A 25,812-nucleotide genomic window follows, 5' to 3' on the forward strand; every position below is an offset into this window, starting at 1 on the left:
AAGATAGACCAATAGATGTTACTGGAATGCATACAGAAAGTTCACTGATAAATAGTTTTGGATTCCATATTACAATTAACTTTCAAGAAAGTACCGCTCATTGAATTTTTGGTGTGATTTAATAGAATATCTATAATCATCTGAAAGGGCTATTAAAATACTTAGCCTTTTCACAACTACATTCTTAGGTGAAGCCAGATTTTCTTCATATGCTTTAAGCAAAAAAATCAAATAGCAGCAAATTTAATAAAGAAACAGATATGGGACTCCAGCAGTTTTCAGTTAGGCCAGGCATTAAGAGATTTGCAAAATTATAAAACAGTGATATTCTCACTAAATTTGTAAAAGTTATATTTTTCTTATTTTTAATGAGCTATTTTTAAAGGAATTAGTGAATATTTTAAAACATTTGTTTTAAATTTCAATATGGTAAATATCAGTAGATATCCATATAAATAAAAGCCATTTAGGATGTCAGTTTTTAAGAGAGTAAAGAAGTCCTGGGAAACCAAAAAAGAAAAAAAAAAAAACAGCTGATCTAGGAAGATGAGAATTTAAACAATACTTTGATGATACACATTTGGATTTATGAGCCTTTTAAAAATTTATGCATACCTGTGAATTTTAAAATAAAAATACCTAAAAAATTAATGATTTAATAAAGCGCTGTAGCCTGTTTTAGGGGGGAATAATACAAAATAATACAGAATGAGTTATGATTAGGTTTTGTTACTACTAACAAGCTTATTTAAAACATTTTTTTGGTTTTTGCACAATGAAAAGTTGTTATAGCAGCAACAAGTAAACTTGAAATTAGAAATATCTCTTATGACTACTTTTAACTAAGAAATGAAATTTACCATTTCACGTGCACCCTATTTTTACTCATAATGATTTTCTTTAATGTGCTTATTTAGGTGGTTCTAGAAAGGAATAATTTAATTGGTTAAGTGGTAATGTCTGCTGCCATTCAGCTAGTGAAATATTGGCCATCATTAAGAAGGATTGTAGAATCAAGATAGAACACAATATTCTATGATTATTCAAATATTGAGTTAAATGTTATGTATCAGTTCTGTTGTCCGAAACATTATCCAAGAGACAGTGAAGCTGGAGATAGCACAGAGAAAGTAGTTAAAGCTTTCAAGGATAGGAGAAGAGATTTACTTAAATTTACTTAAATTTAGATTTTGGTTTGTGAAGATTAAAATCAAAAGGAAAATTGCTGGAAAAAAAGACAAATACAGTTATAGATACAGGGTTAATGGTACCATCAACAAATCTGGAAACTTTGTGTTCAGACGCATTCTTTTAAGCCTGAAAGGACAAATTCAAGGATTACTGATGGTTTTATATTGATGAAATACATCTTGTTATATAAATAAACAACTTGTATATAAATAAACAACTTGTTATTTCCATAATTGTGTGGAGGTTGAAAACATGTAGGTTTCAGTAAAAGGAAACTAAGTTGTATCTCTGTACTCTGTACTCTTAAATTGGTAACAGAAAAAAACATACATGCCTTTCTCATAATATATCCCTTGGTACCACTTTCAGAGAAAGAATGCTGTACCCATTGGATGATGGGTATCTGGGTGAATTAAATAAGCCCTAGTTTTTTTACAGGAAAAATGTTAACTGACATAAGCATCTACATCATGCTTATCTAAAATAAACAGTTTCTAAGTAACTCTATATCTTATGTATGTATAATGTGTTAATTATATTTGTTTTGTGTTTTTATTTTATATCTAACCTACATCTGAAAGAGTAATAACATTGAAACATAAGTTTTTCAATTCAGTTTTCTTGTAGTTACACCCCAAAACCTTCAATATATGTATAATCAGTTTCTGTTAACAAGTTGTAATTTGAATCTAACAATAATTCAGTTATATAGATAGTGCAGATATTATTATCAGACACATTGTACTCATGAGGAAATTAAGATTCAGATTATTTATTATCTTCAGGAATTGACATGTAGATAATGCCAGAAATAAGATACAAATTTAGAGTGTTTGACTCTTAATTCCTGGCATTTTTCAATATAATACTATCCTTATCCTATTTTGTGGTATATGACTATTCTAATTTCTGTATTTAAAATTTTTAATTTTAATAACTTTAAAATTGCTCTTTTCAGTTTCTTAAAAGGAGATATGTTCATTGTTCATAATGAATTAGAAGATGGATGGATGTGGGTTACAAATTTAAGAACAGATGAACAAGGCCTTATTGTTGAAGACCTAGTAGAAGAGGTGGTAAGTTTTGTTCTTTTCTTCTCAATTCTAGATTCTAAATATTTTATAAATTTGGATCTTGTCTATAATCAGAGAAAGTAGCTATGAATACATTTCTTTTATAAAAGAACTGAATTGAGAAGTACAAGGAATTTTTCATTAAAATCTATTATAAGTATAGTTAGTGTGGAACATAATCAAGCTAGCATATTATAATACATAACTGCCAATATTCAGAAAGCTTGTGTGAGTTTCTGTGACTTAAAAATATATTAACATTTGTGCTTTCTTTTGAGACAGAGTCTTGGTCTGTTGCCCAGGCTAGAGTGCAGTGGCGCGATCTCAGCTCACTGCAACCTCCACCTCCCAGGTTCAAGCATTTCTCGTGCCTCAGCGACCCAGCTAGCTGGGATTACAGACATGTGCCACCATGCCCAGCTAATTTTTTTTTTTTTTTTTTTAAATAGAGACAGGGTTTTACCATGTTGGCCAGGCTGATCTCAAATGCCTGACCTCAAGTGTTCCACCCGCCTTAGCCTCTCAAAGTGCTGGGATGACAGGCATGAGCCACCGTGCCCGGCCTATTTATGCTTATTTTTATTCTTTTTTTTTTTTGCCCCCTTTTTCTTCCTCATAAGTGAAGTTATATCAGTCTGATCATGGAATCTCAACTGGTTACACATGTTTGGTTTTAGATTCTTTAATCTTTCCAATATATGTGAAATTTCAATATATGTGAAAATGAAATTTTCCAGTAAACTTGGAAGATTTCATTTATATTATACATATATTATCACATGGTTCTACATTTTGAATCTCATCCTTGTTTTTGTTCCATCATATAATACGTTATCTTTTGGTATTAATTACCAGGTGCATTTTTAATAACAGGTCAGCATTCAAAGAGCTTTTATATTTCAGAGATAATACTCAGTATCAAATATACATTATAACTTTGGAATTCTCCTTTTCCTTTCGGATTTTTCTAGTGAGATGGAGTGGCTTTCTGTTGTCTTTTACAGCCCTCAAAGCTACTGTTTTTAAATTATGCCACAGACCTGATAATATGCTGAAGATTATTGCTCCTGGAAGACTGCAGTGGAGAATATTTTTTTTTCCTATTAATTCTCTTACCTGCCTATTCTGGCAACCATAGAAGTAAAACATACTGAGTAGAGGTGGAAAAAGTTGAGGAAATGGTGTGATACATTCCATACTCATAGTCATATAGTTATTTAGTAAAAGAGCTAGGATTAGGACTCCTAATTCCTAGATTAGTATTCTGTACTCTACAGTAAAAGGGATATTTATTCCATATAGGCAAACGGTATTCATACTGAAGCATCTTACTATCTATGATAGTTTTCCTATAAAATGTGTTTGTTACAACTCTTAGTTTGGGTTTCCCTCTCCCTGCTGTACCACCATCTTCCCAATTCTGATTACTTAAAGGAATTGCACTATAGTTGAACTTTTCTTGAGCTCTTGGAATTCTGGATCAAATTTAACAGGATAAACTTTAATATTAAAGAAAAGTGAAAATTACTCAATGTATACAGAAAAATAATAATAACAATCCAAACCAGAATAAGGAGACATGACCTCACATCAATACATAAGGGATCAAGGAAAAAGTTAGTAACTCAGTATGAGTGAATAATGTGATGTGGTTGCTAAAAATGAATATAGTAAGTAACATTATAAATTAATAGTGGAGTAATTCCACATCAGTTATAAACAATTTTCACTCCAATGTGTAGAATAACTTTCATGATGGGCTTTATTAGAGTGTAGTGAATTCCTTATAGATTGAAAAACCATTTGGACATCTAGTTTGTGAAGATGTTTCAGACATTCAGTTAGTAGTTAGATTTAAGGAATTTCTCCTTCTAAAATTCTAATTACTGTTCCCCAAACACATTTATACTTTTATGTATTAACTCTAGAATGTATGCCCTCTGAGGGGAGGGATTTTTTATCTCTGATTCACTGATGTATTACCATTGCCTAGAATAGTGTCTGGCATCAGTAGGCATTCGGTAAATGTTTGTTGAGTAAATGAATGTTTCTGTGCTTATAGTTTCCCCTCTTCCTTGACATTCCTGCCCTGATAGATTGCCTTGTAAAATTTGATTCATCTTTATCAGCTCAGTTCATATGTCACCCATTGTTTCACAGAGGATTTATGCCTTTCTGGAGTCTCTTAGGCAAAATTGTTTCCTTCTGTATTTCCATAGCACCCTGTTAATTTTGCATTCTATTCCACTGTCTAAAATTAATTTAGTGTAAACTTCTACAAGAGATTACCTCCTTTTGGGCAGTGATACACTGATAATGCTATTCATTTTTATAGGTTTTTTTTTTTTGTTTGTTTGTTTTTTTAAAGCCTACTCTCTTGGATATAGTAGCATTCAGTGAGTGAGTGATTTTAGTTTGATTAGGTATTTAATGAGTGAGGACCAAATTGTGAGAAGTAAATCCACATGTATAGTTAGACCATTTTTCTCCATAATAGTGGAATGAGTAACACTATTGTATCTTAAATCAGAGGAATATAGAATAAAATAAAGTTCAAAACATGATAAAAGGGGAATGTCTTTTATATTCAAAGTAAAACTTGATGTCGCTTTTTATGGGCTCAGAATGTTTTACTGAAGAGGTAGCATTTGAGATAGTTCCTTCGTAGATTGGTTAGGTATTTATCTAACAGGTAGAAAGCAAAAAGTGGAAAGTGCATTCTAAGAACAAAAAGAACAAGCTACAGTGGTGGGAGATTGGCAAATAGGAAATTATGTGTGACCATGGTATAGGAACCAAAAATCAATTTGGTAGTATGAGACAGGAAATGTGGACTTGAGTTCTGTGGTAAAGGACTTCAGTTGCAGAATGAGAAATTTGTAGGCAGTAGAGAGGTGTTTGTTTTTTGTTTGGTTTTTCTTAATGTAGGGCAAAGCTGCTGTTGAAACTGATGTATCCAGATTAGAGTGTTGTAGTAGGACATAATTATATTAGTTGGGCTGTTGTACTAGTTTAAGAAAAGTGGGTAAGAGGGCCTGAGTTAGGGTAATGGCAACAAGAAAAGATTAAGAGAGGTATGGAAAGATAGTTATTGAACAGAAACATCTTTTTTTGTATACACATAAGTAAGGATAGTGGGGGATATGTTTGAAGATATGATTTCTGTGAATTTTAATAAAAGTAGATTAACAGTTAATTACATAAAATACTGTCTTGATGTCTTCCCTTTAGGGCCGGGAAGAAGATCCACATGAAGGAAAAATGTGAGTTGGTGTTAATTATCAAAAATGAAAAAAATGTATGTCTATATTGTAAATTTACTAATTGGAAAACTTTGGCCAAAAAAATTTTTTTTAAAGTTTTTGGACTGACTTAACTTTTTAATTTGGCTCAGGGAACTGATTTCTAAGTATTTTCTTAAGGATCTAATGATAAAGTATTATTTTTAAAATAAAAGGTAGCTGATAACTAAATACAACTCTTTTTATCACCACACTAAAGACTTTCAATAAACATTACATTTATAACATTATGAATGTCACAATTCGGCACATTTTAAAATTATTCATAGTATTTATTGGTTATTCATAGTACTACTTGTTTTATAGCCACATCTTTTATCCCCCCAAAATAATGATTCTTCACAACTTTAATAAGATTCTGCAAGGTCTTTTTTTTTCATAATCTTCAAACTGATTTTATGTATATGTAAGTTTTCTTTTAAAGATCTGAACCATTAATGCCAGTTCTCTCTTACTCACATTTTAATAGACTATTCATCTTCTAATATCTTTTCAGTACATTTTTTTCTTATCTTTCAGCATTTATGGATGGAACTTGAGGCTTGCCTCAAGTGTTTGCTTTTTTTCTGTTTTCTAACCATTAGAATATTAAAACATTCAACTGATTACTCCATTTGCAGTCACCTTATTTAGTGCTTGACCATTCTGTAAGTGGAATATGTAAGATATATTCTGAGTTTATTTTTATTGTTTCTTGTAGCTACAAAATAGACTCCATTAGTGAGACTATACCCTGCTGTTTGTATTAGTTTGAAGTTTCCTCTACCTATATCAGGAGTTTCAAATTACTTTTTGTTACTTTTTCTTTCTTTCTTTTTTCTGAGACAGAGTCTTGCTCTGTCGCCCAGGCTGGAGTGCAATGTCACAATCTCTGCTCACTGCAACCCCTACCTCCTGGATTCAAACGATTCTCTGCCTCAGCCTCATGAGTAGCTGGGACCATGGGTGCACACCACCACTCTAGGCTGATTATTGTACCTTTAGTAGAGATGGGGTTTTGCCATGTTGGCCAGGCTTGTCTTGAACTCCTGACCTCAAGTAATCTACCAGCCTCAGCCTTCCAAAGTGCTGGAATTACAGGAATGAGCCACTGTATCCGGCTAGGAGTTGCAAATTCTAATTAATGCTTGGAAGAATCAGACAGACAATGTAAGCAAGTGAAGCGGGTCAAGTATATATATTCCCAGTTTTCTTTAGGCACAATAATCTTTTCTTATTTTCCCTCTTTGCTAGAGATCAAGGTACATGGAACTATGTCTGTACTATCAAAAAAAAAAACCACTGTAAGCTTGGTAATAAATGGCAACTGATATTTACTCATGGTATTAGGGAAAACTGTGGGAAGTAGAAAACTAGAAAGTGTTTGCCTATTGCAAGGTAATCACTCTGTTTAGTTGTCTAGTTGATATGTGTAGGAATGTGAGCCTAGTGTTGTTAAATCCTTCTGATTTTCAAAAAAGACCATAAATCTAGGCTGTTTTTTTTTTTTTGATAATAGCAATGGAATTTTAAATTTAAAAATGTAGGTTAAATGCCAATAAACATGTAAAGCTACATCAGTTTTCTCATAGTATAAAATATAAATCCCACTTTCACTCGGAAGTCTTTTTTTATCTGATAACATTGTCATTCTTCCATTTTTCTTAACTTGCGTAATTTCTTATTTATATTAGCATAACGTAAATTTGCATTGTTGGTTTATTTTATGTGTATGTTCGTTTCCTTTAATTTCCTAATATAGGGACTATGGCTGTGAGGCAGTACTTTAAATTCTTTAAAGTGTCCTCAGTAACATCCACAAGTAACCTTTGAGATTAAATAGATGGTATAACTTTGGTTGAGTTTCTTTCCAGCTCCCTATTCACATGATATAGACACCAAGTCCTGATGATTTTTATCTCCTAAAGTATTTCTTAAATGTTTACCGCCTTCTCAAATCTTAAATAACTACATTCTAGCTCAGGCCTTTTTAAATCTCCTGCCAGGATATGATATAGCAGTAACCTCCAAGTTGATCTCCCTTGACTCTTTAGCCTCATCAGATCCTTTTATCCAATAGCTGGAATAATCTACCTAGATTGTATCACATTTTCACTTAAAATCCTTAATTGCCAGCAGGTATGTGAAAAAATGCTCACCATTCCTTACTAATCATCAGATAAATGCAAATCAAAACTACAATGAGATTTCATTTCACCCCAGTTATAATGGCTTTTATCCAAAAGATAGGCTGTAATGAATGCTGGTGAGGATGTGGAGAAAAGGAAACCCTTGTACCCTGTTGGTGGGAATGTAAATGAGTGCAGTTACTATAGAGCACAGCATAGAAGTTCTTCAAAAAATTAAAAATAAAGCTACCATGTAGCAGTCCCACTGCTGGGTATATATCCAAAAGAAAGGAAATCAGTATATCAAAGAGACAGCTGCACTCCTGTGTTTCAGCACCATTCACAATAGCCGAGATGTTTAATCAACCTAAGTGTTCAACAGTGGATGAATGGATAAAGAAAATGCAGTACGTGCATACAATGGAATACTATTCAGTCATAAACAAGAACGAAATCCTGTCATTCACAACAACATGAATGGAACTGGAAAATACCATGTTAAGGGAAATAAACCAGGCACAGAAAGACAAATACCATGTGTTCTTACTTATGTGGGAGCAAAATATTAGAAAATTGAACTCAGGGAGATAGATAGTAGAATGATGGTTACCACAGGGTGGGAAGGGTAGCAGGGAAGGGGGATACAATATGGCTGATTAATGAGTACAAAAATACACCTAGATAGAATGAATAAGATTTAGTATTTGGTAGCACAACAGGGTGCTACCAAATAATTTACTGAATATTTTAAAATAGCTAAAAGAGTGGAATTTGAATATGCCTAATACAAAGAAATGATTATATGTACTTGAGGTGATGGATACCCCAGTTATCCTGACTTGATCATTAAACATTATGTGCTTGTATCAAAACATCACTGGTACCCCATAAAAATATACAAAATAGTTGTATACATTACCCATAAAAACAGAAACAATACAAATTAAAAAATTGAATCTTATACTGATTCTCCATCTTTTTACCTTAGCAGAGCCTAAAAAATGATCTGTTCTCTGGTTATTTTGTCCTTTACTACTCCTAGCACTTATCATCTCTAGTTTCCTAGTCTCCAGCATGTAGGTCTTCAAATGCATAATACTTTTTTCTTTATTGTTTTAGAGATAGGTTCTTGCCATTGGCCAAGCCGGAGTGCAGTAGTGCTATCATAGTTCACCTCAAACTCCTGGGCTCAAGTGATCCTTCTGCCTGAGCCTCCTGATTAGCTGAGACTACAGGTGTGTACCACCACACCTGGCAAATGTTGTAATTTTTTGTTTTTTTGTAGAGATCAGGTCTTACTATACTGCCCAGACTGGTCTCAAACTCTTGATCTCAAGTGATCCTCCCACCTTGGCCTTCCAAAGTATTGGGATTACAGGTGTGAGCCATTGCTCCTAGCTATTTTTCTTTATACCTTTGCTCAAGCTGCTTCCTAGGCCAGAATTCTTCCATTCATACTTAGCTCATTTATCACTTCCCTCTAGAAAATCTTCCTTTATTTTCTTCTCTACACACTCAACAGAATTGGTACCCTTCTCTGTTATTCCCAGAATGCCTTCGGCAGTGCCTGTCACTGTGCTTATTATATTTTCTACATAGTTCTTAGTTTCTGTAGTTAGATAGGGTCTATGTTGCCCAGGCTGGTGTTGGACTCTTGGGATCAAGAGATTCTCCTGCCTTGGCCTCTGAAAGTACTGGGATTACAGGATTATGAGCCACTATACCCGCCTAGGAGTGGAAACTTCATAAGAGCAGGGACTCATCTTTTTATCACTGTTGGAAAACATGTGGTTGAAATATATAAATTTTACATGGGAATAAACGTCTGAAGAATGAAACTAAAACTTTAGAAAGTGATATTGCCACTTTGGCTTCAGACTGTGTGCTTATGCTAAATAATCTTGTTCATCTGTAAACCCTGTCATTTTTTTACCCTTTTCTTTTTGAATTTTTTTTAAAACTGCAGAAGTAGAGGATTAGTCTTGGAGGTCAGGTCATCTAGTTGACTCTCCTCCAGAATATAAAAATCTTGCTCTAGCATTTGTAGTAAGTGGTCATTTAGCCTATACTTGAATGCAATATAGAACCTCACTACTTGTAGTCTGAACTGTTTTAGTTGTTGTATTCTTGCTTTATATTATTCAAAATTTACACAGGGAGCACCAGGAGATCTGAATTAGTGAGTTAATGCTTGGAATGGTGTTAAAGAAAAGTTTACCTTTTCATTCATGTGAAAATGTAAAAATTCAGTTATATTTTCATACTTCACCAGTAATAATTGTATGGATCATTTAAAACAATGTGAACAACCTCTAAACCTGTCACACTGGACTTTTGAGCATTTACATATTTTAGTCTTATGTTTAATTTCCAGCTTGCTCTTTATTATTAAAAATACTTGTAGACCCTAAGAAGATCCAACAAAGTAGTAAATAGTTGATTGGGAATTGTCAGCCTGGCATTAAGATGTGTTAATCAGCAAGATAGATTATAGGCCTTTAGTTAAATAAGAGGTGATTTTATGTACTTTGATGACTAGTAATTACTTTTTAATCAGATATATCATTTTATTTGAAGGTAACCTTTAAATACTTAGGTTATTATGTGCTCTATATCTTGACTGTGATGTCATTTATAATAATTTCTAAAGGCTTAATTTAAGAATACAAAATATAAAATACATAGCAACCTAGTTTGATAGGTTGTTAGCTCAAATAGAGTTGGGAACACTAAGTACTTCTTTCAGTTCTTGATGGTGGTATCCACTCATTCTTATCACCTAATCTTATATTCTGACTTTCAGCAAAGTAAGAGTCAACATCTTGATTTTATTTGAAGAGAGAATTTATCAGATGTTATAGGAAAATTCAGAAATGAATTCATTAATTTTTTCAGGGAAATTCTGGAATAGGCTTTATCTGAACTACTCCTCCTTCCCCTTACCCCGCAAAAAGAAAAATAAAAAGACCTATAACAGTTTGTTATTATCAGGATTAAAAATTATTGCCATTTTTGTATTGGTAATGAAAATTGTAGTTTATATTTGATAGTTCCTAGTTTTACTACATTTTGTTGAAATTAAATATAATATGTATATAAAATGTATTAAAATGTAATAAGAATGAGATGATTTGATTAATTGCATTTATTTTATTATATCACTTTGAATTAAACTTACTATATTGGTTGTTTAATTTTGATCATATGATGACAGCAAAAAGGACTTTATATATATCATTTATTCTCTTTTTAAGATGGTTCCATGGGAAGATTTCCAAACAGGAAGCTTATAATTTACTAATGACAGGTACTTACTTATTCACTTGCTTTTCTAATGTCTGTTTAAAGAGAATAAAAAAGTGAACAAACCATTTATCCTGTGTTTTGCCTTTAGCATTCAGTTAGTGTTTATGCATGTTACAATTTCGTGTCCAGTGCTAAGAACCTGATGTTTTTATTTATATTTTAAACATACATGTATTATAAAATTTAGTAAAGTGTGTTTTTCTTTTACTCCAGGCCCCTGTCCACTTCCTCAGAAGTAACACTAAGTGATAGTTGTTTTTTTTTTCCATGTTTCTAGAAGTTTTCTGTGTCTCTGTGAATCTCTCTTTCTCACCCCTACACCTACACAGACAGGAACATTCAACACACTTTTTTCATGTTAGATATATATTGGGAGATGATTTTGTATCTGCAGATAAAAATTTTCATTACTCTTTTTATGGATTTAAACTTTTCATTATGTAAATACCATAATTAACTGGTCTTCAGAAGAAGGATATTATATTGTTTTTATTCTTTTGCTGTTCAGCTATAGCAGACATTCTTGTATTTATCTTTGTATACTTGGTGGAATTATATGATTGAGCTTTATTTAATATGTATTAATTTTAACATTTCCCAAAACTCTTGTGCTTATAAATAAAAAGTAAAAATTGACTTTTATTGTGGTTTTAACCATCCTGTCATTGTTTATTCCTACTAAATATCTAAAGCTGAATTAATTTAAATACCAAGCATTTCTTCGGCAAACCACATCTTATAAAGATTTCAGACAAGTTTGAGCTTTAGTATGTAATTTAAAAGTTTTAGTTCTTCAAAAATGTTGACTGTTCAATAGTTTCTGTGAAATATTGAATGAAATAGATTCTTGTGGTGATAACACTAGTTATTAAAGAGGTAATCTGAATTGTTTTAATCCATAAAGCATTGCATTTTAAATTAATAATTTATTATTTTGAAAGATTTGAGATAGTTTTTGAAGTACTCAATTTTATTGTGAAGATGTACGTTAAGTAGGTTCAAAAAATAAAAAAAGATCATGATAATGCTACATGATAGTAATAGAGAAGAAATTTTAAACCAAAATGACATTCTATCAGCTATTTCAGTATGGAACCAAAAATATGTAGTTTAGTGAATTTATTGAATTTTGGATATGTTTCTTTTTTGGAACTTGCACCATCAAGTACTTGAGGTACTTTTGTTTTAAGGCATACAAAGTTGAAAAGGAGCTAAACTTAATTTCCTTACATTAGTTTGCATTTTTTTTGTGTGTCATGTGCTCTTTTGAGGATCTGGTGGGATTTTCTCTCCTGAGAAGTACAAATAAGGACTTGCATGCATAATTTTGCATGAAATTCCTATCATATTCTAGAAGAAATTTAGAGAGTATCTTGGATTCTTGTCACTTAAGATTTGTTGTATCAATTTAGAAACACTTTCATTTTAGCCCACGTTATACAATTCCTGTAATTTTTATGTTTACTTATGTATTAAGCCTTGAAGATTCAGTTTTTTAAGGAGATTTATTTTTTTCTTTTTACTGAACATGAAGTACTTGATAATATGTGCCTTGACTGGATGATTGGAACTATTAGTAATTTGCCCCCAAACTTTATATCTTATAATCTAAGCATTCATTGTGCTTTCCTAAAAACAATCAAGTCCTGATCTTTACTGGATCATTTGGACTTAAATGGAGAAAAGGCAGAGGATCTTAGTAGTATGAATCACTGCCAATCAAAGATATCAGAAATACTTCTCTAAAATTAATATGACATATTTAACATAATTTGCGTCTATAATTCCTTTCAGTAGCATATCTATTGAATAAAATATAGTGTATGTGTATTGATTTTGATAATGTATACACATGTTTCAGTTGTTTTGAATCTACCTTTGTGAAAAGCTTTTGGTTCTATTTTATTACAGTCTTTACTTTTTAATTTTTTTTTTTTTAAGAGGCAGGATCTTGCTGTGTTGTCCAGGCTGGTATTAAACTCCTGGGCTCAAGTGATCCTCCTGAATAGCTGGGATTATATGCATGTATCACTGTGCCTGGCACAGTCATTACTGTTTAATGATTAATTGAAAACACTGATAAAGCACAGAGTATTCTTAAGCAAAACTGGTCTTCACTTTTTAGAATCTTCTTATTACAAGGATTTACAAACAGAATTTAGCATTTTTAGCCAGTATTCCCTAACTGTGCTTAAGTTCCTTCCAAATTATGACAGTTGTAGATATTACTGACCAGAAGTTACGGCTGCAAAATTTCTGCTTTCTATTTTTATGTATTAAAGCTGGTAAGATACAACAGAGAGATAGCAGACAACCAACATGGATGGTTGTGAATCATAAACCAGAAAATTTGAAAGAAATTGTCCTTAAATAAAACAAGTTCCTGGTGAAAATTTACATATGTTTATGACCTTGAATGCACTTTGTAATAATACTACTTAACATCTTTTCTTTTTTATTTGATAATTAGGGAAAAACTAACAGCTTAATTTTTACAGTTGGTCAGGTCTGCAGTTTTCTTGTGAGACCCTCAGATAATACTCCTGGTGATTATTCACTTTATTTCCGGACCAATGAAAATATTCAGCGATTTAAAATATGTCCAACGCCAAACAATCAGTTTATGATGGGAGGCCGGTATTATAACAGGTAAATCATAATTTTTTAGTTATCTTTTGCTTTTGGTAAAAATAGTTGAAATCTTGATAACACAGTATTCAGATTCAAAATTATATAAAAGTTTCTAACTTCTAAAAATTATAAGACCTTCAATATAATTTCATAGTGGTCATACCCAAGAATTCTTTAGACAGTGTCAAATATGAATACAAATTAGTAACTTATACTTTCCTTCCAAAATAATTTTTGTGATTTTAAAAATTAGACGTAAGCTATTTGCAGCAGATTTACTAAATCCGTGTATTATCTGTAGGAGAAGGAAAATAAAATATATCAACATTGTTTTATCAGTGAGATACTTTAGTAGGGGAAAAAAAAAGTTTCTAAAGGTACCTGAGACTTACTATACAGATGTTATGTAATTGAGTTGTTCTCAAGTTGACATTTCTTATCTGTGATTGCTGGTTTTTACTTCTCACTTTCAAAGTAAACTCATTGTTTGTCCCAAAACTCAGAATGAATTATAGTTACTTGATTAGGAAAATAAGTCAATAGAAGAAACCATATGACAGAATGTCAGCAATTTTTCTGTCAAATAGAAAATAATCATTTGTGAATGTAAAGGTTTTTCCTATACCTAATAACTCTAGAGTAGCATTGTTTTCCTATTTCAGGGGCTGGCATAATCTTGTTCTAAAACACTTATATTTGCCTGGTTTAACCCCTCTGCCACAGCAGCGTTCTCTATCCAAATTATAATTTATCAAAGTAGACATTTGAGTGAATAGAGATTCTGTAACTTGTTTATCTGAAAAAAACAAAAACAAGTTCTTCTAGTTGCTTGCTAGAAGCTCAGTTGACCGTTAAAAGACATCAAATGTAAGATGTGAGTGAGTCTAGGCAGCTGTACCCCTTTGCCTACCTCATATACAGGTTGCTTGAGTACTTTCTGCATAACAATCTGAGTTCTAGATGTTCTCATTGAAAATACAGCTAGCTGCAATTTGAGCTCTTTAAGAATGTAATTTTTCCCCATTCCAGTTTTCTAGAGATTTAGAACATACAAAATGTATTGCATACATTGAAAACATATCGTCTTCTTAAATAAATGTCCATATTGAGATCCTTTTTAAAGATAAAATAATTTACATGAATTTTTTTTTTTTTTTTTGAAGTTCGTCTTGTTACTAACTTAAACTTCCTTATGATACATCATACAAAACTGGAAATTCTTCCTACATACCGGAGGCAGTCGGTAAAACATGTAAAGGTGGTCGCTTTTTGTTGCTAAAGACCATGATGGAACGTGAAAAAAGAAGTATTTTAAGTAGATTTCTATCCAAATTATTACAATATTATGTTTTCAAAATAAGGATTTTTAAAAAAAAAGTTAAATGTATATTAATTTAGTGGCCTTGACCATTCCCCCAGAACTTTTTTATACTTTTTCTTCCCTGTGAATTTGTTTATACATTCATCTTATTGTTTCTAGATTTAATATTAAACTTTTTTAAAAAGCCCCAAATTATGTGAATCAGATGTGTGAAAATGAAGGATTTTGTAATTGTTTTGGAAATATATACTTCATTTCAGCATTAATGTTAGTAATGTCAGAAATAATTCCTAGGAATATAAATCTTTGTGCTTATTATTTATTGTTAGATATAAACATATAAAGTAAGATTTTTCAATAAGTCTAACACAACCATACTCTGCTGTCCCATCTCCCCATTAACTATACACGAGACCTTGATAAAGAGGGATAGTAGTTATGTCTTTCATTTAGAAACTGTTAAGACATAACTTTAATGTTCCTATATTCAGAGTTTTTTAAAAAAAAGTAGAAGAGGCATTTAATAGCAAATTTAATTCAGCAGCCATTTATAGACTTAACTACTTTGTGAAATATACTGTACAAATCCTGTGTAAACACATTAAAGAAAAAGATACAGTTTCTTCATTATTAGTGCTCAGGTTTATTAGAAAAGACAGTGTGGTATGCAGACTGTGATAAATTCAGGGGATATATAAACTCTCATCAGTAGATGAGAGTTCAGTGAGGGGTGAGAAGGAAGACAATAGATTTTGGCTAGACCTTGATGAGACAATATTAACATCTATCTAGACTTCAAGAAGAGTGCACATGGTTTTATGTGCTAAGTGCATTGCAAAAATTAAAGTACAGAACATAGTGTCTCTAGAAACTCACATTTATTTCAAAAGTAAGTTACATTGAATATGTTTTAGTTTTCTGAGATGTAAATCTGTCTTATTTCATGGCTGGAACTTATATGAATGTCTAGAAAATTTGTTGTATCTCTCCTGTTTATTTTGCTGTTTCTGGGTAGAATATGAATGGAAGAGTAATTTAAAAAAAAAACTCTTTAAGTCTAGCTCATTGGTAAAAACCTATCTGATTGACTGCCACACACTTTTAAATTTCCTCGTGGACAATCTAAACTGTACTTCCCAATGGTTTCCTCTTCTCTCGGTTTATGGAAAACAATTATATTGTAACATTGAGGTGCTACAGTGGATTGATTGTATTTTACAGTTACTGAGCCCAAAAACCTTCGATGTTTACTGATTTTCATAGATTTGATGCTTTTTGCTTTAAAACACATAGTCATCTCCTTAGTGGAATCTAGCTATCTTCAAATATATTTCCTGATTTTCATTTTTCTTTTAATAATTTTGGATTTATATGGTATTAGATTTTTTCTTAAAAACATAAAACTTTGCTTGTTCTTTTAATAATGCTTTTATTTATTTCATTTTTTACCACACCCCTCTGTGGCTTGTGTTAAATGCTGCTTCTGTTAAGTTCATTCATACTACTAGTTAACTTGTCAGGTCTTTTTGTTTTGTTTTTTAACATTACTTATATTTGGTTTAAATTAACTTTGTAGTATAGGGAAGATAACATACTTGAAGATGCGTACACACACATAGATTCTAATTATATATATATAGTAGGTTAAACAAAATCTGTCTGGAGAAGTGTTTCCTAAGTGGCTCAAAAGTTCCCATTTGTCCACTATATTAAAGGAAGGTTTAAAATTCCAAGATTTATGTATTCAGGACAATAGAATGATCTGATTATAGAGAAACAACTTTATATTTAAAAAAATATGTGGTTCACTAAAATTTATATTAAAACACAGTACATCATTTTATTTTTTTGTAATATTTTCCCAATATTTCCCAATTTGTAGCACCTTTAATCAAAATAATAAGCTTTTCTCCCTGTAGTGATAATCCTACATGTAACATTAGCTGGGTTTTTTTTCTTCCTTTTGCCTGCTTTTCATGTGTTTTATGACCTGTTTCTAATATAAAACCAGAATGTGTAAATGTGATAATAAAAATTCTTAATTTACCTGTATTCTGCTTCCTAAATAAATGCCATGTTTCTGTGAATTTTTCATTCTTAGTATCTCAGAAGTACTCTTGGGGGTGAAAAAAAAGTTAGACTTTTAATCATTTCCTCATTTATGGTGACTCTTTGAATATGGTATTGTTGACCTGGCTGCCCACTTGATGGGTATGGAAAATCAGTACCTGGGCCACGTATTCTGGCCTGTAAATCTATATTGAGAACATTCTGGTTTTTCTAAAACAATACGAATGTTATGATCATTTATTCTATTAATGTGTTTGTGTTATGTGCTTTGAAAAAAATTTGCTAATTAAGATAATCCTTGGTAAGAAAGTTTACACATATTTTTAAAGATTTTGCATTTTTATCAGACGGATTAATATTAAAAATTTTTATTTTAACAGCATTGGGGACATCATAGATCACTATCGAAAAGAACAGATTGTTGAAGGATATTATCTTAAGGAACCTGTACCAATGCAGGTCAGTGTTGCGTTTCTTATTGCAATAATTAGCATTTTATTTTAAAATGCATTTTGGTGGTATGTTTTTGCACACATTTGTAAAATTAAAATTGGATACAACTTAAAACTACAGATTATTTAGATTTTTTAGAAAGTAAACTGTAAGAGAATCTTTTGGTTTTTATCTATGTTGATTTTAGGTAATCAGGAGCAACCTAGTAGGTTTTTGAGATTAGAAGCAGTTGTGGAGGAAGGTAAGTTGCAATAGGTCCAGGAGTCAGTTTTTTGGAGGCAAAAGTAGAGACAGCAGTGATAAACCACAGCCAGGCTTATTAAAGCCTGGGGAGTAATAAAAGGAAATAAAAAATACTGACAGAGGAGGATTAGGGCAGAAAATGGTTTATACTTTTTCTTTATTTGCCTGTAGTTTTATGGTGAGAGAATTTGAGGATGTCTGTATACTCTGAGTAAAAACTATATAGTAGTAAAGAGAGTGATGTCGTATGGGGAGATGGGTGGTGGCAGTATCTTACGGACAAGGTCCTAGAGAAGACAAAAATGAATAGACTCTAGAACATAAAAGGAAAGATTGGCCTTGAGCAAGAGAGCCTGTTAAATATTAGTTGCTTAATGCTTAGGGTGATTAGCTTCTGTTTCTTCCTCATTGCACTTTCTGAAATGTATGGTAGGGAAATGGTATAACAGGAGTTAGAAAAAGGTGCTTCAAAATATGGATTAATAATTTTCCTAAGTGGAAAATGGAGGTACTGTTATTCTAGGGACATAAAGGATTATTAAGGGTTTTGGGTACCCAGCTGCAGTTGTACAGTGATTTGTAGTGTGCCTAGTTTCTTAATGTTTCCTCCTAACAAGTTCATTTCATGTGGTTATACCTACTACTTATTGCAGTTAATTGGGGGGGGAGGCAGGGGGATGAGGAATCATTAATCTGAAGCTAAATATAAATTCAAGAATCATAATCTTGCCACCTTTTAACATACAGGCACACCTCATTTTATTGTGCGTTGCCTTATTATGCTTCAAAGATAGTTTTTTTTGTTTGTTTGTTTTTTGTTTTTTTTTTGTTTTTCCTACAAATTGAAGGTTTGTGGCAATGAGGATGTCTATTGCTACTGTTTTTCCAAAGCATGTGCTCATTTGTGTCTTAGTGTCACATTTTGGTAATTCTTATAATGTTTCAAACTTTTCCACTATTATATGTTAGGTTGATCTGTGATCAGTGATCTTTAATGTTACTACTGCAATTGTTTTGGGGTGCCATGAACTGCATCTGAAGAAGACTGCAAGCTTAATCGATAAATGTAGTGTACGTTCTGATTGCTTCATTGACTGGCTGGTTCTGTTTCTCTTCCTCTCCTTGGGCCTTCCTATTTCTCCAGAAACAACACTATTGAAATTGGACCAATTAATAACCCTACAGTGGCCTCTAAATGGTCAAGTGAAAGGAAAAGTCACATGTCTCTCACATTAAGTCAAAAGCTAGAAAGGATTAAGCTTAGGGAGGGATGGTGAAAGCCAAAATAGGCTGAAAGCTAGGTCTCTTGCACCAAACAGCCAAGTTGTGAATGCAAAGGAAGAGTTGTTGAAGGAAATTAAAAGTGCTACTGCACTGAACACATGAATGATAATAAAGTGAAACACACTTATTGCTGATACGGAGAAAATATGAGTGGTCTGGAGTGAAGATTAAACCAGGGATAACATTCCCTTAAGCCAAAGCCTATCCAAAGCAAAGTCCTAATTCTTTTCTATTCTTTGAAGACTGACAGAGGTGAGGAAGCTGCACAAGAGTTGAAAGCTAGCAGAGGTTGATTCATAAGATTTAAGGAAAGATGCTATCTCCATAACATAAAAGTGTAAGGTGAAGCAAAGAAACTGTAGCAAGTTACCCAGAACATCTAGCTAGTTTTCCAGAAGATAACTAGCAAGTTATCCAGAAGATAACTGTTGAAGGTGGCTAAACAACAGATTTCCAGTGTAAAGAAAACATCCTTCTATCTGAAAATGTTAGCTAGGTCTTTCATGGCAAGAGTTAATGCTTGGCTTCAAATCTTCAGAGGTCAGGCTGACTCTTTTCAGGGGCTAATGGAGCTGGTGACTTTAGGTTGAAACCAGTTATCATTGACAATTCTGAAAATCCTAGGAGCATCAGAATTATGCCAAATCTACTGTGCCTGTGCTCTGTCAATGGAACTACAAAGTCTGCACGACAGCCCATCTGTTTACAGCATGGTTTACTGAACATTTTAAGGCCACTTTTGAAACCTACTGCTCAGAACAAACGATTCTTTTCAGAATAATACTGATCACTGACAATGCAACTGTACAATCAAGAGCTCAGATACAGATGTACAAGGAGATTGTTGTTTTCATGCCAGCTAACACAGCTTGTATTTGCAGCCCACGGATCAAGGAGTAATTTTGACTTTCAAATCCTTAGTTAAGAAATAATTTCATAATGTTATAGTTGCCAAAAATAGTGACTCTTCTTACGGATCTGGGCAAGGTACATTGAAAACCCTTTGGAAAGGATTCATCATTCTAGATGCCATTAAGAACATTTGTGATTCATGGGCAGAGGCCAAAATAACATTAACAGAAGTTTGGAAGAAGCTGATTCCAACTCTTATGGATAACTTTGAGGGGCTCAAGACTACAAGATGACTTTGAGGAGGAGGTAGCTGCAGATGTGGTAGAAATAGCAAGATAACTAGATTTGGAAGTGGAGCTTGAAGATGTGACTGAACTACTCTACTTTTGTGATGAAACTGGAGCGAAAGAGGAGTTGCTTGTTATGAATAAGAAAAGAAAGTGGTCTCTTGAGAGAGAATCTACTCCTGTGAAGATCCTGTGATCACTATTGAAATGAAAACAAAGGATTTAGAATATTCTATAAACTTAACTTGATAAAGCAGCAAGAGGGTTTGAGAGGAATGCCTCCAGTTTTGAAAGAAGTTCAACTGTGGGTAAAATGGTATCAAAGAGCATTTTAGGGAATTTCTTTTGTGAAAGAAAAGTCAATTGATGCAGCAGACTTCATTTTTAAGAAATTGCTACAACCACCCCAACCTTTGGCAACCACTGCCCTAATCACTCAGCAGACATCAGTATCAAGGCAAGACCCTTCACCAGCATAAAGATTATGACTCACTGAAGGCCTAGATGATTGTTAGTTTTTTTTTTCCCCCCCTCTGGAGTCAGGGTCTTGCCCTGTGGCTGAGGCTGGAATACAGTGGTTCAACTGTAGCTCACTGCAACCTTGAACTCCTGGGCTCAAGCAATCCTCCTGCCTCAGGCTCCCCAGTAGCTAGGACTACAGGTGTACACCACCGTGCCTAGCTAATATTTTTTTGTAGAGATAGAGTCTTGCTATGTTGCCCAGGCTAGTCTTGAATTCCTGGCCTCAAGACCAAGGCTTCTGCCTTGGTCTCCCAAAATGCTGGGATTACAGTTTTGAGCCACCTTGGCTGCTGCAACAGTTCTTAGTAATAAAATATTTTTAAATTAACACGTGTACATTGTTAGACATGATGTTGCACAGTTAACAGACTACAGTATAGTTGTAAACATAACTTCTACATGCACTGCGAAAGCAAAAAATTCATATGGCTGGCTTTATTGTGGTGGTCTGGAGCTAAATCTGAAATACCTCCAAGGTCTGCCTATATTTTCCTTCGTTCCTGCATGCTTTCCTAGTAGAATTTAAAGTCTATGAGAACAGAGATTTTTGTTTGCATTGTTTTTTCCCCAGTGCTTAGAACAGTACCTGACATTAGATATTCAATAAATATTGATTGAATGAATGATTCTCTGCTTTTCAGCAAGAAGTACCTACTTTACTCTTGCCTGTATTGTTATAATATGTCTTACACCTTAATGTGCTCCTTCCTATCGCCATGTCAGTCTTCCTCTCTGCCTGTCTAAATACTGCTATTTTAACATCCATCTTGTTTCACTTTTTGAGTAATTTTTGATTACTGCAGAGTAATTGGAAGAGAAGGTAGCCAGAACATATTACACACAGACACACACACAAATATATATGTTTTATATATGTCTATTTTTTAAATAACATGTGGTGAGTGCTTTTTAGACCACGGCTAGGGTCTTTTTTCAGGATTAGAGATGCTTTTGCCTCCAGATGACAGATCCTGCTATATAGTTCCATTGCTGTATCCTCAATTCTAATTCCCCTTGGCTCTTTGAATTAGTGATTTTATTTGACCCCAAATTAAATCATACATTTCCCCATACTGAATTTGTACTTAGAATTTTCTAATTTAAGTTTTGATCAAGACCACCCTGGCTAACACGGTGAAAACTCCGTCTCTACTAAAAATACAAAAAATTAGCCGGGTATGGTGGCACGCACCTGTAGTCCCAGCTATTCTGGAGGCTGAGGCAGGAGAATTGCTTGAACCCAGGAGGTGGAGGTTGTAGTGAGCCAAGATTGCGCCGCTGCACTCTAGCCTGGGTGACAGAATGAGACTCCGTCTCAAAAAAAAAAAGAGATAGTACGTGGCATCTAGTAAATTTGCAGTATGTTGTAAGACTGCTTTAAGAATTACTTCAGATTATATAATGTGCCTCACTCTTGTGTTACTGTTTTATAACTGAACAAACCTCCAGTTGGTTTTGCAAAAGTGCCTATAATGCTTTGAATACTTCAGAAATAATTAATATTGATTATAAAGCAATTTGATTGCTACACAGAAACTATTAAGTGCTATTTGTGGTCTATTATTTTGGAGCATGAGGTGAAAAGTAGGTTTTAGTAGAAGTTTGGGGAATAATAAAACTCATTCTTCAAGCAGGATTTTAACTATTAGTACAAAAGCAAGTAAAATGTTTTTACTAATTGCCAAATTGATTAGCTAGCAAATCACCTCATCTTCCAGTGAGGTGACCCTGTGTACCCAGACTCAGGCTAAGATGCTGGCAAAGGCTAAGAAAGAGCAGAGTCCTAGCTAGGTTTGCTTACTTCCTGGAACTATTAACACTTGTCAAGACAAGCATTAGTAGAAAAGGGGCCTTTTGAGACAATACACCCCATAATAAAAATGCCTTACGTTTTTGAGCACTATATTTTAAGCACTGTTTTTTATACATATTCATTCATTTAATTTTCTCAACACCTTTACCAAGGTGACACTATAATGACGACACCTATTTCAAAGATAAGGCAACTGAGAGCTGAGAGGTTAAGTAAATAACTTAAATCATCCTCAGTTTTTCTCTTTTTTCTTTCTGTACTCTATATCTAACCTGTCAGGAAGATCATACTGACTCTGCCTTCAAAGTATGTCTAGAATATGACCACCACCAGAATCTGCCTCAATCTGCTAGCTTCTAGCTTTGTCCCCTTATGCTGCATGCTACGCAGCTATCACTGGGATCCATTTAAAATGTCAGATCATGTTACTCCTCTGTTTTAATACTTGAAAATGTTCTCTGTTTCTTTCAGAATAAAAGCCAAAGTCCTTAGAATGGCATACAAGACCCAACAGTAGCAGTCCATTAATTTTCTGAACTCGACTCTTTCCTTCCTTAGGATCTTTGCTGTAGCTGTTCACTGTGTCCAAAATTATTTTCCCTTGGATATCCACTAGCCTAACTCTTAAATTTTTCAAGTTTTTGCTCAAAACTTAGCAAATTAGCAAATGACACTTACCTAGACACCTTAATTAACACTGTAACTTGCTCAACCCTGCAGAGCGCTTATCTTCTAACATACAGTACAATTTATTTATTTATGTTTATTTTTAATCTTTCCCTGGTTAGAATATAAGTTCCATGAGGATAGGGGTCTTTGATTTGTTCACTGATGTATTTCAAGAACTACAGCAATGCCTGGGACTCAACAAACAGTTATTGAATTAATATATTAAATGGTGTTTTCCTACATTAAGAAACAAAGCTAGGATCTGCAAGTTAAGTCTGCCTTCAGGAGCTTACATATGTAACTTCTAGGGAAATGCTTGGTTCAGTGGCTGTTAGACTGTCACCAATCCGATTATTGAACTTCCCTTGGGAGAAATGTAAAAAATCTAAGAACTATCTCTCGGGCTGAGAAAAGGAACACACAGAGAAGGCTTTCTCCTATCATTTACTAGGACTTGAAAAGTGAAGTTGTGTTCTTGCCTATAGCATCATCTAATGCATTGGAATCCTTTAGGATTTGTGGACTAGTCCCCACTTTCATATGATTTTTAAAAGACCTATATAGAGCATCTTGGAATCAAGTATTTAAATCCAAATATTAGTGTGGTTACATGTCTTAAATGACAGACTCCAAGAATGTTCCATTCTGCAGCTAATACTAAGTGCCATCACCATTGAACTAAAGATTTGGTAAATACAAATCTGTATTAACAGGAAAGTAAAAAAAAGTCATCACTATTTGTAACATCATGGTCCAGTGTACCCTTTTGATTTTTTTATATTCCTAAGTCATTTTACAAATAATTTGCATCACCAAGAATCAGGGTATGATCCAAAAACAACTGCATTGGAAAATGTAATAAGAATTTAAATGTAGCGTACCCAAATTTTTGTTCCATGTTTTCATGTCTAGGAAGGCTTATGTACCTGAAATGGACAGTATTTTCAATGCAACTAACAGTTCTTCACCCTTTGTGCACAGACCTGAAACACAGCCATCTTGTAAATTCTGATTCCAGATTTGAAATCAGATACATGTCTAATACGTTCTACTTGTAATTACTTTGGTTCTTCTTGCATTATATCTATCATAGCAATTCTAGATTTTAAGTACATCACTATTGCAATCTAGCTTATGATTCTTTCTTGTTTTTGTATTATCAAAATGCAGTAGTTTTTTCTTTTTTTTTTGAGACGGAATTTCGCTCTTTTTTGTTCAGGCTTAGAGTGCAATGGCACGATCTCAGCTCACTGCAACCTCCGCCTCCTGGGTTCAAGCGATTCTCTTGCCTCAGCCTCCCATGTAGCTGATATTACAGGCACGCGCCACCACGCCCAGCTAATTTTGTATTTTTAGTAGAGACAGAGTTTCACCATGTGGGCCAGGCTGGTCCTGAACTCCTGACCTCAGATGATCCTGCCTCAGCCTCCCAAAGTCCTGGGATTAAAGGCGCAAGCAAAATGCAGTACTTTTGAAAACTTTGATGGCTCATAATTTTGTTGGAGAGTACAGTGTCCTTTGCTCCATAATTGTAAAATATTTTTGTTTAGATTTTAAAACAGCAATTAACGTTGTTTATAAGAGTGATCAATCCAGTGAATTTTAAAATATCTATGTTTACTTTCAGTAATTTTTTATACAAAGGTCCTTTAATATTTGCCCATTCACAAGTCATATTAAGTAAATTTTGATGTACATACAAAAATTTAAATAGTCTCATTTCTTTTTAGCCGAACAGGATAATCCAGGTTCTTATCACAAAATATTGCATGACGACATTCTTCCTATTTAATAACTAACCAGATGAGAACATCATATTTCCTTTTTTTCCCCTTAGAAGTAATATGGTTCACTCAGTGATTCTTGAGTTTGAGAAAATTCAAGTATATCATCACCTGAAAAACAGTCTGAGATTTATCAAAATCAATTCTGCCATCATGGTAGAGTCTAGAGTGCTATTTCTTTGCATTCATTTTCTGATTTTTCTAATTGCCAGATATCTTCCTGGATCAGTTTTTTTCTCTTTATCATTTATGAGCAGAAAATAAAGAGTTCTGAATATTTTAAGTACGATCAATCAAAGCTAAAAATACAGCAAAGATGGCCTTTTATATTTTTACAAAAGACGCTGCAATACTTTGCAACACAGTTAAAACACACACACACACACACACACACAGACACGAAAACACCCAGAGTGATGCAATACAGATGATTTATTTCAGTTATATTATCTAGGCCAGGGGTTGGCAAAAATTTTCTGTAAAGGGTTTTGCAGTTCATTTAGTGTGTCCACTAAAGTCTGTCTTTTTATCTGGAAGCAACCACAGACAGCATGTTAGGGAATGAGCATGGCTGTGTTCCAATAAAACTTTATGTATAAAAAACAGGTGGTGGACTGGATTTAGCTTGCATGCCATAGTTTGTCAACCCTGCTGTAGGCAATTCATTCTTCTATTTTCTTATTTTAGTAATTTTTTAGCATAAACTTGGGAATAATTCTGAGTAATGATGAAATAGTTCCTAGGATGATGAAACAGCATAATATTTCAAGATACAGGAGAGAGAGGATTGTGAAAATCCCACAGCATAACTTAGATTTATAAGAGGATTGAATGGACCCATGAGGTTTGTAAGATGGACTAAAAGTCATAAAATATTAATCCTTGCAAAATAGTTAAGAGCTA

The 25,812-nt window shown here is 33.3% G+C and overlaps 1 protein-coding gene across 4 annotated transcripts in view; it reads left to right on the forward strand.

The window, feature by feature from the left end:
- RASA1 (RAS p21 protein activator 1) overlaps positions 1-25,812 on the forward strand; it is a 121,281-nt gene that overhangs the window by 67,051 nt on the left and 28,418 nt on the right. For all 4 annotated transcript variants that reach the window (XM_078004444.1, XM_078004442.1, XM_078004443.1 and 1 more), the window contains exons 5-9: positions 2,150-2,267; positions 5,496-5,527; positions 10,929-10,981; positions 13,479-13,629; positions 17,383-17,461. In XM_078004444.1, the coding sequence (XP_077860570.1) occupies positions 2,150-2,267; positions 5,496-5,527; positions 10,929-10,981; positions 13,479-13,629; positions 17,383-17,461 (433 nt within the window). The remainder of the gene's footprint in view (positions 1-2,149; positions 2,268-5,495; positions 5,528-10,928; positions 10,982-13,478; positions 13,630-17,382; positions 17,462-25,812) is intronic.

This window comes from Macaca mulatta, chromosome 6, assembly GCF_049350105.2.
Source record: "Macaca mulatta isolate MMU2019108-1 chromosome 6, T2T-MMU8v2.0, whole genome shotgun sequence".
In the NCBI taxonomy this organism is placed as follows: domain Eukaryota; kingdom Metazoa; phylum Chordata; class Mammalia; order Primates; family Cercopithecidae; genus Macaca; species Macaca mulatta.